The sequence below is a fragment of the Scylla paramamosain genome, chromosome 43 (genome assembly GCF_035594125.1).
Source record: "Scylla paramamosain isolate STU-SP2022 chromosome 43, ASM3559412v1, whole genome shotgun sequence".
NCBI classification, from domain to species: domain Eukaryota; kingdom Metazoa; phylum Arthropoda; class Malacostraca; order Decapoda; family Portunidae; genus Scylla; species Scylla paramamosain.
The window spans coordinates 6,604,684-6,622,027 of record NC_087193.1 but is presented as its reverse complement, the minus strand read 5'-3'; the positions used below and the strand labels follow the sequence as shown (position 1 = coordinate 6,622,027).

Sequence of the window (17,344 nt, the reverse complement as noted above, 5' to 3'; positions counted from 1 at the left end):
TGTGTGTGTGTGTGTGTGTGTGTGTGTGTGTGTGTGTGTGTGTGTGTGTGTGTGTGTGTGTGTGTGTGTGTGTGTGTGTGTGTGTGTGTGTGTGTGTGTTGTGACGTGACTCCAGAAATGGTTAAAGCTGCGTGAAATATTGCCTTCTGAGGTGTGTGTGTGTGTGTGTGTGTGTGTGTGTGTGTGTGTGTGTGTGTGTGTGTGTGTGTGTGTGTGTGTGTGTGTGAGTCATCTTTACAATAAATGCATCTGTTCTTGTTACCAATCACTCTACGCACAAAAAAGCTAAATAAATGTTTCTGCGTAGAGAGAGAGAGAGAGAGAGAGAGAGAGAGAGAGAGAGAGAGAGAGAGAGAGAGAGAGAGAGAGAGAGAGAGAGACCGTTCATCTCGTTAAGGTTTCGTTTCAAAATCAATCTGGTACAACAAGGTGGCTGCTTAAACACTTTGCCGCACCGGGAAGGGACGGGAGATGCACCGCCCGCCCCGTGCTGCTCACTGCTCCGCGCTACCTGTCACCGCCTCCTACATACCCTGACCTCACCTAACTCTAACCTTGCCTAACCAACGTAATCTGACTTAGCCTAACTGAACCTTGCCTACCTAACTTAACTTAACCTAACTCTAACCTAACTTGCTACCTGTTACCTCTCCAACTTTACCTAACCTAATCCCTGCAACCTAACCTAACCTAAAGTAATTTCACTATAACCCGCAGCCATTAACATCTCTACTTCATTCATTACATTCATCAAATCTAATCTACCTTACCGTACCTTACCTTATCTCCCCTTCCTTACCTTACCTCATCTCAATTCACTTCACTTCATCTGACATATATAAAACCACCTTACTTAACTTACCTAACCTTACCTTACCTAACCTTACCCTTCCTGATAAACCTTGCCTTACCGAACTTCATGTAACCTAACCATCCTGTACCTTCCTGACGAACTAACGGCACCGCTTTTTTTTTCTCTTTCATTCTTTTTTTTTTCCTTAGATTGTAGCGTTAGTCTCCTCTCATATCTAGTCGTGCGTAACCTTACCGTGGCAAACCAAAGCAGAACCGAATCTCACCTTACCTATATCAAAGTTCACTACATCTCACCTCACCAAAAGCTAACCTAACGACCACGCAAAAAACAATAAAAAACAAACAAACAAACAATAACAACACATACACTCAAACCTAACTAAAGATTCCCGAAACCTGAAAAAAAGACACGAAAAAAAAAAAAAAAAAACATTAAATCATCACTATTTTTCCCTCTCCCCAGCCCGCGTCGCGCACCCACCAAGCCGAGGGACTCACCAGGACATCCCATCCCCGCCTCTCCTCCCCTACTCCCCTCGCCTACCACGCCACGCTGCTCGCCACCGACTGGGTCACCGGGGACGGAAAAAGGGGCGACAGCGGGGGTGACGCAGGTGGGGGAGGGTGACATAATTGAATCTACACGTCTATTAGATCATACAGGAATAGTTAACGCGTGTAAATCCTCATTCCTGTAACAGTAGTAGGCCTAACTGTAATATTGATAGTGGTGGTGGTGGTGGTGGTGGTGATGGTGAGTTTGTTGCTAAGATGCCGACGGAAAGCATTCATTCACCTGTTCCTCACGAATTTAAACAATTATTTGTGATCAGGTGTGATTTTCTCATTGAAGGACGAGGGAGGAGGATAAGACAGAGAGGAGAGGAGAAGAGAGGAAAGGATATGAGAGGGAAACAGGTTAAGTGAGGAAAACAAGAGCAGAGAAGAGGAAAGAGAGGGGAGGAAAGGAGAGAAAAGGAGAACAAGTTAAGTGAGGTGAGATGAGGAGAGGAGAGGAGAGGAGAGGAGAGGAGAGGAGAGGAGAGGAGAGGAGAGGAGAGTAGGGGAGGGGAGGGGAGGGGAGAGGAGAGGAGAGGAGGGAGCGAGGAAAGAGATGAGGAACAGGTATGAGAAAGATGAGGAATAAGCGAAAGCAAAAGTAAGAAAAGGTATAGGAGGAGGAGGAGGAGGAGGAGGAGGAGGAGGAGGAGGAGGAGGAGGAGGAGGAGGAGGAGGAGGAGGAGGAGGTGGAGGAGGAGGAACCAGTGAACACGCTGAGTAACAAGAAAACAAGAGGAGGGACAAGAGGAGGAAGACCAACCAGGTACAAAAACAACAGGTAAGAAGAAGAAGAAGAAGAAGAAGAAGAAGAAGAAGAAGAAGAAGAAGAAGAAGAAGAAGAAGAAGAAGAAGAAGAAGAAGAAGAAGAAGAAGGTTTTAGTAACAGAAATTCACGGCAAGGAAAGGAGCACCTAAGAATGAACACGAGAGAGAGAGAGAGAGAGAGAGAGAGAGAGAGAGAGAGAGAGAGAGAGAGAGAGAGAGAGAGAGAGAGAGAGAGAGAGAGAGAGAGAGAGAGAGACCTAAACACACCTCTATACAGCCATACACTGGACCATATCCTGAGAAACACAACTATACCGCCCTTCCCTACTTTCAAAATGGTAGTTTTATGGTTCTAGTGACAGATTAACAATATCTCTAAGTTAATACCACGAGAAACACTATTGAGAACCCGGTTGATCATCTCTACAAACTTTGAAAGCAATCGTGGCTGGAAAGCAAGAGGTTTCAAAGCACGGGTCTCTTCAGCACGTCACCAGGGTACTCACCACATCTGAGGAGCTCCGGGGCTAGCAGGTTGGTGAGGTCTGGCTCGTCGCCGTACCAGAAGACCCACAGTTCCTTGGGGGAGTGGCGCAAGGAGTGGCGGAGCTGGTGCTGGGCGTGGTGATGCTGGTGCTGGGACATGTGCGGAGAGGAGGGGGTGTCCTGCGGCCCTCGCCAGGTCTTCCGCCACACGCACAGCACGTCGGCGGCGATCATGCGGGAGTAGGACATCAGCACCGGGTCCTCCAGGGGGTCAGCTGGCACCCCCGCCGCCACCGCCGCCGCCGCCGCCAGTCGCGTAGCAGCTTCCGCCAGGGTTGTCCCACATGTAAACTCGCCATTTTATTCCACACAAGTCCGTCTGTGGGAGGAAGGTGAGCAGCGTGAGTCTACCTGTATACCTGGTGGTCACTGTTAGTTCACCTGGGCACTTTGTTATTGGTTTACTTAAGTTTACCCGAAGCATTAATACGAGTCTACCTACTGGGCACTAAAATACTACATAGTTTACTTAATGGATACTTTATTAATAGTTTACTTGGGGGAGACATCAATTTACCTGGTAGACATTTTTAATTTACCAGTGACACTCGTAGTTTACCTGGTGGACAAGCTAATATTAGTCTGATGCACACAAAACACAGTGACGCAACCTTTACCATCATCACACAAGCTTGCCAGTGCGCGCAACGGTAACACTCCAAAACCAGCACTGGGGTACCTTCCGGACTAATTAACAAGCAACAGGTGACCAAGTACATGAGCACGCAGGTAATGAGGTAACACTAAGAGCCAAGGTCATCTCCTACACGCGTGACCTTTCCCCGTCCCTCACCTGTCGTATTTTTTCCCTGCCCAGCATAGGAAATTCGCATGTAACACGCTACCTACGCCATTAACGCCAGGTACCGCCATCAGTCACTGGCATGATTCCACTTAACGAAAACTTACCTAATAATTCATTCGTCATCTGCCCGTCTATTCCAGGTGACCCATTACTCATTTAAGTCGCCCGCTGTTTGTGTGGCTTGCCCTACCCCCTCACACCCCAGTTCCTTCACTAGTGAGAACAAACGGGAAGGTAGTTAAGTAATGAGAATAGGTATGAATGACCGTCTATTCCAAGCCACCAGAGTATTTCATCCCTCAGTCTAATCTCGTACCATTTTCCCAATCATAACAAAGAGAAAACTTACTTGATAATGACACAGAGAGGTTAACAAGGACAACAGGTAAGAATGTCCGTCTGTTCCAAGTCACCACAACAAAATTTACCTCACCTCTCCATGTCCTCATTCCCTCGCACCACCACTAATCAAAACAGGAAATTTAACTATCAATGAAACAGAGGTTAACAAGGACAACAGGTAAGAATGTCCGTCTATTCCAAGTCACCACAACAAAATTTACCTCACCTCTCCATGTCCTCATTCCCTCGCACCACCACTAATCAAAACAGAGGAAATTTAACTATCAATGAAACGAAGAGGTTAACAAGGACAACAGGTAAGAATGTCCGTCTATTCCACGTCACCACAGCAAAATTTACCTCACCTCTCCATGTCCTCCTTCCCTGGCACCACCACTAATCAAAACAGACACGGTACTTAATAATGCAAGCAGGTAAGGATGTCCGCGTGGGGCTGGCGAGGCTGGGGCGGTGAGGGGGGCGAGTGAGGGGAGGTGAGGGGTGGTGAGGGGTGTTCACTCATCCGGAACAGGACACTACTGGGCTTAACGCGCTTAATTAAGTGAAAACAAACAAACACACGCTACTTTTACGCCCCTTAATGGCATCACAAACTTTTTACCTCCTGCTCCTCCACTACTGTCCTCCTCCTCCACCTCCTCCTCCTCCTCCCCACACGCCATTAATCCATCAGAGAAAGAAGAGAAAGAAGTAAAATGTTTTATTAGTCCATATCGGAGTGACAATGGCTCACACACACACACACACACACACACACACACACACACACACACACACACACACACACACACACACACGAGGAAATGTGCAAGAGGAATGAATGAATGAAAGGTAGTATGGTTGGGAAGAATGACGGGAAGGAAGGAAAGGGAAGTAGACTGGAAGGTAATGAAGTAAAGGAAATGGAAAATGAAGGAAGGAAAGAAGGAAATACAGGGAGGGAGGGAGGGAGGGAGGGAGGGAGGGAGGGAGCATGTTAAATGACGAGAAAATAAGGCGTTTCTTAATGAACACACACACACACACACACACACACACACACACACACACACACACACACACACACACACACTGACATCGGATACGCATGCTCCAAATAATGTACATAAACGCACACCACAAAACTGGTAAAACACACACACACCACAAAACAAGTGGGACAGCGTGGAAGGAGGAGGAGGAGGAGGAGGAGGAGGAGGAGGAGGAAGAGGAGGAGGAGGAGGAGGAGGAGGAGGAGGAGAGCAATTAGTGCAAACTTTCCCTCCCTTTCATCCTTTTCCGAGAGAGAGAGAGAGAGAGAGAGAGAGAGAGAGAGAGAGAGAGAGAGAGAGAGAGAGAGAGAGAGAGAGAGAGAGAGAGAGAGAGAGAGAGAGAGAGAGTCTGAACGATGACTGGTGATAAGTGTAAACTCTTGGCACACGACTGATAAAGCGTGACACACACACACACACACACACACACACACACACACACACACACACACACACTTTCTCCCTGCTCAGATCACGCTACTTAGAACCACAAGCGTGACTTATGCGAGACCATCTGACAAAGCAGTAGTAGTAGTAGTAGTAGTAGTAGTAGTAGTAGTAGTAGTAGTAGTAGTAGTAGTAAATGCCCTTCTTCATCTTCCACTGCCTATCTTCCTAACTACAAAACACACACACACACACACACACACACACACACACACACACACACACACACACACACACACACACACACACACAAGCAAGCAATAAAACAATCAATACTGCATAACAGCCCCGACCTGGATAGCAAAATGAGCAGGTGAGAGCAGATTGCGAAAGGGAGAGGGAGAGGGAGAGGGAGAGGGAGAGGGAGAGGGAGGGAGAGGGAGAGAGGGAGAGGGAGTGACGGGGTAAAAGCAAGCAATACAAGCACACACAAGCAACAGTAAGCAACAGGTGCCGCGCCCTCCTCCTCCTCCTCCTCCTCCTCCTCCTCCTCCTCCTCCTCCTTAACTGCACTTCTGGCCTCACTCACTCAGACACACGCACATACACCTGTGAATCATCTCTCTCCAGTCTTCTCTCTCTCTCTCTCTCTCTCTCTCTCTCTCTCTCTCTCTCTCTCTCTCTCTCTCTCTCTCTCTCACCTTGCCACGCATCACCTCTTCTTTCCTCCTCCTCATCCTCCTCCCTCTCCCCTCCTCCGTCACATTTAACGTCACATCCCAAATATACTTCTCCGCCTCTAAAAATAACCATGGAATACAGTTTACACGCGGTGCTGACCAGAAATGTGCGTCAGAGAGAGAGAGAGAGAGAGAGAGAGAGAGAGAGAGAGAGAGAGAGAGAGAGAGAGAGAGAGAGCTTGTGTGAAGTTGCAGTATACACTTCTCGTTCTACTGCTATTACCTCTCTCTCTCTCTCTCTCTCTCTCTCTCTCTCTCTCTCTCTCTCTCTCTCTCTCTCTCTCTCTCTTCTGTTGCTATGAATAGAACTATAAAACTACAAACAAATACCAATCGTGTGTGTGTGTGTGTGTGTGTGTGTGTGTGTGTGTGTGTGTGTGTGTGTGTGTGTGTGTGTGTGTGTGTGTGTGTGTGTGTATCTATAACCTATGTTCCCTGATAGCCAGAAGAAGAAGAAGAAGAAGAAGAAGAAGAAGAAGAAGAAGAAGAAGAAGAAGAAGAAGAAGAAGAAGAAGAAGAAGAAGAAGAAGAAGAAGAAGAAGAGCAAAAACAAGATGAAAAAGAGCTAGAACAGGAACAACAACAACAACAGTATCACCACCACCACCACCACCACCACCACCAACAACAACAACAACAACAACGGGCAGGAGCAGGCCGGCCCTTTCCCGTTCCAAACAGCAGCCTGCCTGGAGCGCCCCCACAGGCTGGCTGACAGACGGCAACAGTCTCTCAACCCTGCGGAAGGCCGGTGGATGCATGCAGGCCAGGCGGGCGTGACTAAGGGCTCAGCAGGCTTTGGGTAGGTCTGCCTTCAAAAAAAAGCCTAAAAAAAAAGGACGGTAGGTCTATAAAAAGCTGGGAACCCTCGCATTCCCGTTAAGTGAATCAAAGAGTTAAAAATGTCAATGAAACGAGATTGGCAAGAGGAGGAGGAGGAGGAGGAGGAGGAGGAGGAGGAGGAGGAGGAAACCTTGCGACACACGGAGGGGAAAGCTTAGTGGCGGAAGAAAGAGGTATCATGACTACCTCTCACCCTCCCTTCCTTCACGTGCGTGTGCGTGGGAGGGAGGAAACATGACGATACAGGAGAGCAGGAAGGAAAGGGAGACATGGGAGGGGATGGTGGGAGGGGCCGGCGTGAAGTCCAGGGAATTCATTATAAGCGGTCGAGAGGGAAAAGGGTGGCGCGGCGGGAGAGGGAGTGGGACAGGTCGGGGAGGCGAGTGGTAGGGAGAGACGAGTATTTTTGAAACGGCGCCTCTCATCACCATTGTCCAAGAGTTGCAAAGGTTATTACTTGTGGCAGGTTAGGGCTGGGTAGTCTGCAGTCTGGTAATGCTTCGGGTTTTCATCACAATCTTAAAAGGCCAACGAGATGATTAGCCAGGTTTTCGTGTGTGTGTGTGTGTGTGTGTGTGTGTGTGTGTGTGTGTGTGTGTGTGTGTGTGTGTGTGTGTGTGTGTGTGTGTGTGTGTGTGTGTGTGTGTGTATGTGTGTGTGTGTGTGTGTGTTCTATCAATGAGCCAGGACTATTATTAAATCACCACTAATCATGAAAACACTCAAAAATACCAAAATCTTCCACTGAGGAGTTACAGGTGTCGCGTCACTGTCACCACGGGAACACCTTGCCATCACCCAGCAGCCTCCACGCGACTAGAATGTCCAGAGCCACTAATCACGAAGACACCCTTGAAGGAAGGCAGCATCTAGCACGTGACAGGACACTACTTATACAGTCACCAAAACCATGAAAACACCCTTCAAAACTCACAGTAGCTTCCACGACAACTGTCAAAAACATCGCTAGAATCTTGAAAGCACTTGAAACCCACAGTACCTCCCAATGGCGCCAGTTAAAACTATCACTAGAACCTTAAAAAACACACTGGAACCCACCCCGCAGTAACTTCCACCAAAACCGACGACAAAAACCTTCAAAACTCCAGTAACTTCCACTCCAGCAGCCTCTCCCACGTTCATACGCCATCTGTCCCTCACTAGCGTTCCCATACGGCTCTCTCTTCTGCCTCTCAACTCAACCCTCTCAAATTTATACAGTAGTACTTATTTACCCTATCTTGCCATTCATTCACAGCCACTAACGCCTGTTCATACTAGGGACCATAACGCCTTCAGAAACATGGAGATTAGGGGAAAGGCGCCAGAGGAAGATCGAGGGAGGGACGGAATACTGGTAGATAGGCAGAGTCGGAGTCACAGGAAGATGCAAGGGTTGGCAAATGGGAGACCGTGACTAGAGACAAGACTAAAGGAGGTGTAGGCGCCTTCAGCACCCCACCAAATGCTCTTGCCGTCCTCGTCGCCTTCCGTAACAGTAACAGTAACAGAGGGCAACGCTCCGACACCCCCCCCCACTCCGTCACTCCCTTCGCCCTCTCGCAGACCCCGGTACAGTGACCCTCCCTTTCTCTCCCCCCTCACCACCAGTTCCTCTGTTCTGGTCATAGCACCCGCCCTCGCCAAGGTGGTGCCGGCGCGCAGGCAAGTCCGTTCTCAACACCTGGGAGAACACATGTAGAGCTCCTGGTGAATGTTCTCTCTCTCTCTCTCTCTCTCTCTCTCTCTCTCTCTCTCTCTCTCTCTCTCTCTCTCTGCACAGTCAGTGACCCCAGGAACTCTCTCTCTCTCTCTCTCTCTCTCTCTCTCTCTCTCTCTCTCTCTCTCTCTCTCTCTCTCTCTCTCTCTCTCTCTCTCTCGCAGGTCACTCCCAGGAACTAAATTAACCTCAGATTTTTAGGGACTGGTTCACTCACTCCGTTTTCTTTCATGACAAAGCTACACGTGTTTTCCTTCCCTTTCTCTTCCCTCAAGCGACGAAAAGTAAGTGAACAACTCAAATAACAAGACTAGATTCACACGACAGAGAGAGAGAGAGAGAGAGAGAGAGAGAGAGAGAGAGAGAGAGAGAGAGAGAGAGAGAGAGAGAGAGAGAGAGAGAGAGAGAGAGAGAGAGAGAGAGGTATGTTAGAGAACTGGAAGAGGAGGAAGAGGAGAATACAACCCCTCCCTCCCTCCCTCCTCGTACTCCCTCCCTCCTTCCTCCTCCTCCTCCTCCTTGTATGACTATTAATGCACCCACTTTCTCTCGCCCCTTTATATTTTCTTTACAGAGAGTAAGAGTGCAGCTTAAGGGCACCAAAGAACCTGCCCTGCTAAGTCACCTACGACAGGTAAACCATACACACACACACACACACACACACACACATGAATAGAGAAAGAGATGAATAGAGAAAGAGATGGATAGATATATAGATGAAGATAGGTAGATAAACAGATGGATAAATAGAAAGACAAATAAAGATAGACACAGACAGACAGACATGTACATAAAACACGAGGTAAAAATCACGAAATGGTACGAAATAGAATAAAAAATATCAACATCAAATAAGAAAAAGTCAAACATTAAGAAAAACAAGTTGAAAAAAAAACGGAAAAGAAAAAGAAGGAAAGAAAACTTATCCCACACACACACACACACACACACACACACACACACACACACACACACACACACACACACACACACACACACACACACTCAATGACGCTGCACAAGAGCTAACCCAATGTCTCTTTTTCTCTCTCTCTCTTAACACGCGTATCCACACAATGCATTCCGCGGCACAAGGTCACGGCGGGGCAGAGTGCGGGGCTATCTCTCTCTCTCTCTCTCTCTCTCTCTCTCTCTCTCTCTCTCTCTCTCTCTCTCTCTCTCTCTCTCTCTCTCTCTAATCATAACGCACTTTACGCAATACAGCATCAGCACGCCTCGTCTCATCGGTGGCAGTGTTTTGTTTTGTCTAGTTTCGCTTTGTTATTTTCTTGATTTATTTTTCTACCCTTTCTTCTTCTTCTTCTTTTTTTTTACTCCTAATTCGTATGTAAGTGTTCAGCGTTTCATTTTATTTATTTATTTTATTTTATTTTATTTGTTTAGTTTGTTAGTTAATTTTTTTTTACTGCTTTCTATTCTTTAATCAGCCAATAATTTACACTACAAAAGCTAGATAGACAAACAGATAGATGGATATAGATAGTATACAGACAGACAGACAGACAACCCAACACCAGCAGACAAGACAAGCACGTGGCGAGGCCCAACACAAACGCAACACCTGGCACCAATCACAGCTGCAGCGGGCCACGAATCAATCATCTTTACCTCAAGTTAACACGCCTCTCCACACAACTGACTAGACTAACCCTTTCACTGTGGCCATCCTTCGTTATCCTTCCTACCACCGTAAAAATGTGTAGTAGAGAGAGAGAGAGAGAGAGAGGTTATTTATCTATTTATTTATTTTATTTTGTTCGCTACAGAAATATTTACGTTTAGCAGGTGTCAGTAAGTTATAGGTGTAGAGGAAGGTTGCTCAGCAGTGACTTAACCCTTTAGAACAAGAAGCCACAGGAAGACAAAGTAAGCAAAATAACAACATTCCTCTCTCTCTCTGACTCCTTAACCCTTTAGAACACAAAGCCACAGAGACAAAATGAACAGAAATAGCAAGATTTTTTATTATAAAGAACACCCCCCTCTCTCTCTCTCTCTCTCTCTCTCTCTCTCATTCAGGAAGAAGTCACAAGGGCCAATATTCTTACCTTTACAAGTTAGTGATTAATGAGGTGGGAAGTTGAGGTGAATACGATCAGAAATAGCGGCAAACCTGAGACTTGCATGGAAAATAGAACCGGATGCTTGAGAGAGAGAGAGAGAGAGAGAGAGAGAGAGAGAGAGAGAGAGAGAGAGAGAGAGAGAGAGAGAGAGAGAGAGAGAGAGAGAGAGAGAGAGAGAGAGTTAAGCTTATTATTACCGCAATTTGCACAGCCTGAGACAGAAAGAGAAAGTAAAGACGGGAATCTAAAAAAAAAATATATATTAAAACTCAATTTACGCCTCACTCGCCCATGTCTGGTGTTAAATGTCCGCGCTCTCTCTCTCTCTCTCTCTCTCTCTCTCTCTCTCTCTCTCTCTCTCTCTGATGTGGAGTATTGAGGATCATTACGTTCTCAGTCAATGAAGAGGAGGAGGAGGAGGAGGAGGAGGAGGAGGAGGAGGAGGAGGAGGAGGAGGAGGAGGAGGAGGAGGAGGAGGAGAACTAATCATGATTGTACTACAACACACGAGAGAGAGAGAGAGAGAGAGAGAGAGAGAGAGAGAGAGAGAGAGAGAGAGAGAGAGAGAGAGAGAGAGAGAGAGAGAGAAATCATACTCAAGGTTAACGAGAACATGACAGACGGGGAGAGAGAGAGAGAGAGAGAGAGAGAGAGAGAGAGAGAGAGAGAGAGAGAGAGAGAGAGAGAGAGAGAGAGAGAGAGAGAGAGAGAGAGAGAGAGAGATAATCAACCCAACCACACACACACACACACACACACACACACACACACACACACACACACACACACACACACACACACACACACACACACACACACACACACACACACACACACAGCAAATCACCCCAAACAACCAAGCAGGAACCAACAAGTCAGCTGCTGCCAGTGTTCTCTTCCCTCCCGTCGCGTCCCTGGCCAGTGCTCGCTCGGTGGCAGTGAGGCTTTAAGAGCACACCTGAAAATAGCGCCTTTAGACCAGGTGCGTATGAGTTACAGGTAAGATGCCAGGAACAGGTGTGGTGTCTCGAGTACCTTACGATCTTCAGTACAGCTAATTGCAACAGGTGGACCAGGTGTTAATCTTGTGATGGAGTGAGTGGTTATGTTAATGCAGTAAAAAGTTGATGCTATTGATGTTTTGTTTGCTGGTAACGTAAGGGGGTGTTTAATCCTTTCACTGCTATATTCCTCATCTTTCTATTTTCATTAACTACTTACAGGCATTTCTTTTTGTTCTACAGCCACCTCCAAACACTCCACTGGCTACAGATTACAAAACCTTTTCTTCTAACCCCTTCATTGACTGCTTCGAGACATTTCTCCTCCAAACACTTCCCTGGCTACAGATTCCAAAACCTTTTCTTCTAACCCCTTCATTAAGAACTTCGAGACATTTCTTCTTGTTCTACAGCCACCTCCAAACACTTCACTGGCTACGGATTCCAAAACCTGTTCTTCTAACCCCTTCATTAAGAACTTCGAGACATTTCTTCTTGTTCTACAGCCACCTCCAAACACTTCACTGGCTACGGATTCCAAAACCTGTTCTTCTAACCCCTTCTCTTTCACGTAGACGCTCAAAAAGATTCCATGCACTGTGTTTAGTGACGTGGATCGTTGCATATGGCAGGGAAAAGGGTTAAAAGATGACAATTGTTAAAAATACGTTAGTTTTATTGATAGTCTCCACAAGTGTCAATTTTTTAAAAGGACTGGTGCACTGGTTTCCCGTTCACGTGAGGAGGAGTTTAACTAAAGGTGTGTAAGTTGCCAAGAAGTGTATTTTATTGTTCCCCTCCCAAATAAACTAAATACACGAATCAGTAAAGGAATTTTTTTAATGTGTTTCGTCACTTCGTCATCACTCCGAGCCTCCTAGCAGCTTGAAGTCACAGGAAGGTAGGAAGACAAAAAAAAAAAATAAATAAATAAAAAAGTGAAATAACAGAACCGTAAATAAGAGAGGCGTGAGTAAGGAACAGAACCACGAATATGCGAAGTGACAGTGAACAACAGAATAAGTAAACAACAGAAACACAGAAATAACAAACCATGAGAGAAACAGAAGAACCACGACAAACAAACAAAATATAAACAAAAGAAACGCGAATAAACGAGACAAGTAAACAGAACCACGAAAAACAAAAAAAACAAAAAAACGCGAATAAACGAGACAGAAGTAAACAACAGAAGCACGAGAAACAAACAAGAATAAACAAAAAAAACAAGAGTAAGACATGGGTAAACAAGACAAACGAGTAAACAAAAGAACAACGAGTAACAAACACGAGTAAACAAGGGTATAAAAAACAAAAATACAAACAAACAAACAACAAAATCAGGAATAAACAACAAAAAATAGTAAATAACACAGAAAGGATATATAAAGTGATAAAAAATAACAAAAATAACAAAAAAGTCACTCCTATCAGCTGTCACCACCACCACCACCTCCTCCTCCTCCTCCGCCGCCGCGTTGCACTGTGGGAGCAAGAAGGGAGTGAGTAACGGTGCAGCTCATTACGCCATTACTGCTGCTGCTGCTGCTGCTCACTGGGCTGTTGGGAGGCCAGGGCGCGGCAGGGTTGGCAGGGTTGTTAGTAACGGTAGTCGTAATTAGGGGGTTGTTGAGGGAGATGAGATGAAGTTGTGATGTGGTGGTGGTGGTGGTGGTGGTGGTTTGGTTGTTGTAATTGTAGCAGCAGAGGTGTTCGCTGTATAAATGTAGCAATTCATAAATGTTTACTTTCTTCTAATGCTTTCCTCTTTAACGTTCATTTTATCTTGTCGTTAGTTTAAAAATGGATGACTAACATTCCTGTGCATCACCGTTTTCTATGCAATCATGTAAAGTAAAAGGAAATTAACTAAAGGATAAAGAAACAAGAACAATTGGCAGAAAACGTTATTTTAACACAAAACGCTAACACTGAAATATACGGAAAAATAAACTACACAAACAACTTTATACCAAACCTAACTAAAAATAACCTTACCTAACCTAACACAGGCTAACCTAACCTAACACAGGCTAACCTAACCTAACACAGGCTAACCTAACCTAACACAAGCTAACCTAACCAAACACAGGGTAACCTAACCTAACACAAGCTAACCTAACCTAACACAGGCTAACCTAACCTAACACAAGCTAACCTAACCAAACACAGGCTAACCTAACCTAACACAAGCTAACCTAACCTAACACAGGCTAACCTAACCTAACACAAGCTAACCTAACAACCTAACACAAGCTAACCTAACCTAACACAGGCTAACCTAACCTAACACAAGCTAACCTAACCAAACACAGGGTAACCTAACCTAACCTAACACAGGCTAACCTAACCTAACACAAGCTAACCTAACCAAACACAGGGTAACCTAACCTAACACAAGCTAACCTAACCTAACACAGGCTAACCTAACCTAACACAAGCTAACCTAACACAGGCTAACCTAACCTAACACAAGCTAACCTAACCAAACACAGGGTAACCTAACCTAACACAAGCTAACCTAACCAAACACAGGCTAACCTAACCTAACACAAGCTAACCTAACCTAACACAGGCTAACCTAACCTAACCTAACACAGGCTAACCTAACCTAACCTAACACAGGCTAACCTAACCTAACCTAACACAGGCTAACCTAACCTAACCTAACCTAACACAGGCTAACCTAACCTAACCTAACACAGGCTAACCTAACCTAACCTAATATTAAAATCCAAATAACAAAAAAAAAAAAAGTCAAACGAAAAGTAATGAATGAAGTCTCTCTCTCTCTCTCTCTCTCTCTCTCTCTCTCTCTCTCTCTCTCTCTCTCTCTCTCTCTCTCTCTCTGACAAATCAACCATAAACACAAACATTACTCACAATTCTATCAGTGAGACCCAAACTTTTTCCACCCATAAAAAAAAAAAAATGATGAGTTGTATTAAATTAATTACTGTGCAGGTGACTGTGGCGGAAGCATCTCAGGTACTTATATACGCAAACACAGGTGTGGTGGTGGTGGTGGTGGTGGTGGTGGTGGTGGTGGCCAGGTGATTAGGAGAAGTTATATACAGAGAGAAGGAAGGAAGAAGGGATGATAAATGAAGGAAAGGGAGAAAAGAGAAAGACAAAAGTGGTAAAAATGATTGATTGAAGGGAGGGAGGGAAGGAGGGAGGGAGGGAGAGGAAGGGAGAGAGGAGGGGAGGGAGGTAATACAGGAAAAGGGAAGAGACAAATTTCAGATAGGAATAGAAGGAAAGAGTGAGAGAAAACAGTTAACAGGAAAAAAAAAAAAGAAGAGAAGGAAGGGGAAATATGAGAGAAATAGAGGAATAAAGAAAGATATGAAGGAATGAGAAATATGAAAGGAATAGAAGAGAGAGAGAGAGAGAGAGAGAGAGAGAGAGAGAGAGAGAGAGAGAGAGAGAGAGAGAGAGAGAGAGAGAGAGAGAAGCACTTTTTACTAATGACGCAAGGCAGGAGTGGGGGGGGAACAGAGGGGGAGAAGAGATAAAGAGAAGGGGGATGTGGAGGGAAGGAGGAAGAGAAGGGAGAGGAAGGGAGAGGGAAGGAAGGCTGGGTAACGTAGTACACACACCTGGCAAACACACACACACACACACACACACACACACACACACACACACACACACACACACAACGTTTAAGGTAAAAATAAATGCTGAGGTACATTTATCTATAGCTTAGACACACACACACGCACACACACACACACACGGCTTTGCAATGTCAACGAAGGGATTATAAAGCAAATAGATAAAAAAAGAAAGAAAGAAATACAGAAAATCAACAAGGCACCAAACCAAACACTGGCGAACCCGAGGATAAACAAAACAAACAAACAAATCCGGAAAGTAGACGAACAAATTAACAAACAAATCGATGACGCTGAATTGAAGACAGAAAGCATTGCAGATAAAAAAATAAATAAATAAATAAACAAATAAATAAATAAATAAATAAAAGAAAAGGAGGAAGAGAAATAAAATAGCAGAAATAAGTAAACCACGACACTTTGATAATAAAAGGCTCTGTGACAACTCAACGCCACCAAGCAAAACAAAAAAAATGAGCGAAAAATAGAAAAGTGCAAATATGTGGAATACGCGGGACGAGGAAATGGATGCAACAATGAACAAAAATAAAACAAAACAGGAAGGAAATGAAATAAATATAACAAGGTGGAGAATAAAGTAGAGAATTGAAGAGAAGGTCAAAAAACAAACGAACGAACGAACGAACGAACGAATGAATGAATGAAAGAATAAATAAATAAATACATAAAACAAATCAAGAAAAATCAAATGAAATAAATATAACAAGGTAGAGAATAAAGTAGAGAATTGAAGAGAAGGTCAAAAACAAACGAACTAACGAACGAACGAATGAATGAATGAATGAAAGAATAAATAAATAAATACATAAAATAAATCAAGAAAAATCAAATGAAATAAATATAACAAGGTAGAGAATAGTAGAGAATTGAAGAGAAGGTCAAAAACAAACGAACGAACGAACGAATGAATGAATGAAAGAAAGAATGAATAAATAAATAAATAAATACATAAAACAAGTCAAGAAAAATCAAATGAAAATCGTATAACTGAACCACTGATACTCAAATGGAAGGAAAAAGGTTAATTTTAACTGATGCAATGAAGTGAAAGCTGCACTGATGAATAAAGGAACAAGGCACAGGTGACGCAACACTGCGAAAACAACTGACAACACATGGAAATTAAAAGTAACGGAATAAACAAACAAACAAACAAACAAAAACAAGAAAAGGAAGCAAACTAAGCAAATATTTAAGCCGCTACACGTAATAACAAGGTACAGATGCAGTGAAGATAGTCAACAAATAAATAGATGAAGAGAAGGTTGAATAAATATAAGTAAAATGCACGTTTCTGGAAAAGTAAAAGAAGGGGAAAGCAAAACAAGCAAATTGAGTGAAAAAATAAATAAATCAGTGCAAATATTTACACCATTAAACCCAAAAAGGAGGCACAGATGCAGAAAATATAAATAAAACACACACAAAAAAAAATAAAAGGTTAATAAAAGTGCGTTTCTGAGCAAGCAACCCTACACAAAAAGTACATAAAAAAACAACAAATAAATAAATAAATAAATAAATAAATAAATAAATAAATAGTTAAATCATTTCTACACGTCAAAATGCACCCAATGTACCGTGTGAAGCAGGGCCCGTATTTTGAAACGCCTTGCTCTCTCAACACGTCTATTTTTAAACCCCACAGAGATGATTTGTCGGGTTCTCAAAAGTTTATCCTATTAATAATGTAGAAATATTGTTAATTTGTCACTAGAATCGTTAAAACATCCTTACAATCCCGTTTTTTTAATAATAAGTAAGTGAATAAAATAACCGAGACTTAGTTTAGATGTACATTAAAAAAAATAAGTAAATGAAACAGAAAATAAATAAATAAATAAATAAATAAGATTCAGGATTTGGTAAGCACAAGCCGCAGCGAGTACAGGACTTGTGGCCCCCAGTGTACACATTTACCACAAGCACAAACCACAGTCAGTGCAGATATAGCAGTCTTATTAAGGCCAATAGTACGCCGTCTGTTGCCACCGTTGCAAAATTCATGCTGTCAACGCGCACGTGCTGGTGACGTCAT

General features: G+C 44.1%; 1 protein-coding gene across 1 annotated transcript in view; it reads right to left on the bottom strand.

Annotated features, from left to right (window-relative positions):
• Positions 1-17,344, bottom strand: part of LOC135093596 (mediator of RNA polymerase II transcription subunit 13-like) — a 57,622-nt gene that overhangs the window by 28,050 nt on the left and 12,228 nt on the right. Inside the window, 2 exon segments of the mRNA XM_063992989.1 lie at positions 2,649-2,907; positions 2,909-3,007. Coding sequence (XP_063849059.1) covers positions 2,649-2,907; positions 2,909-3,007 — 358 coding nt within the window.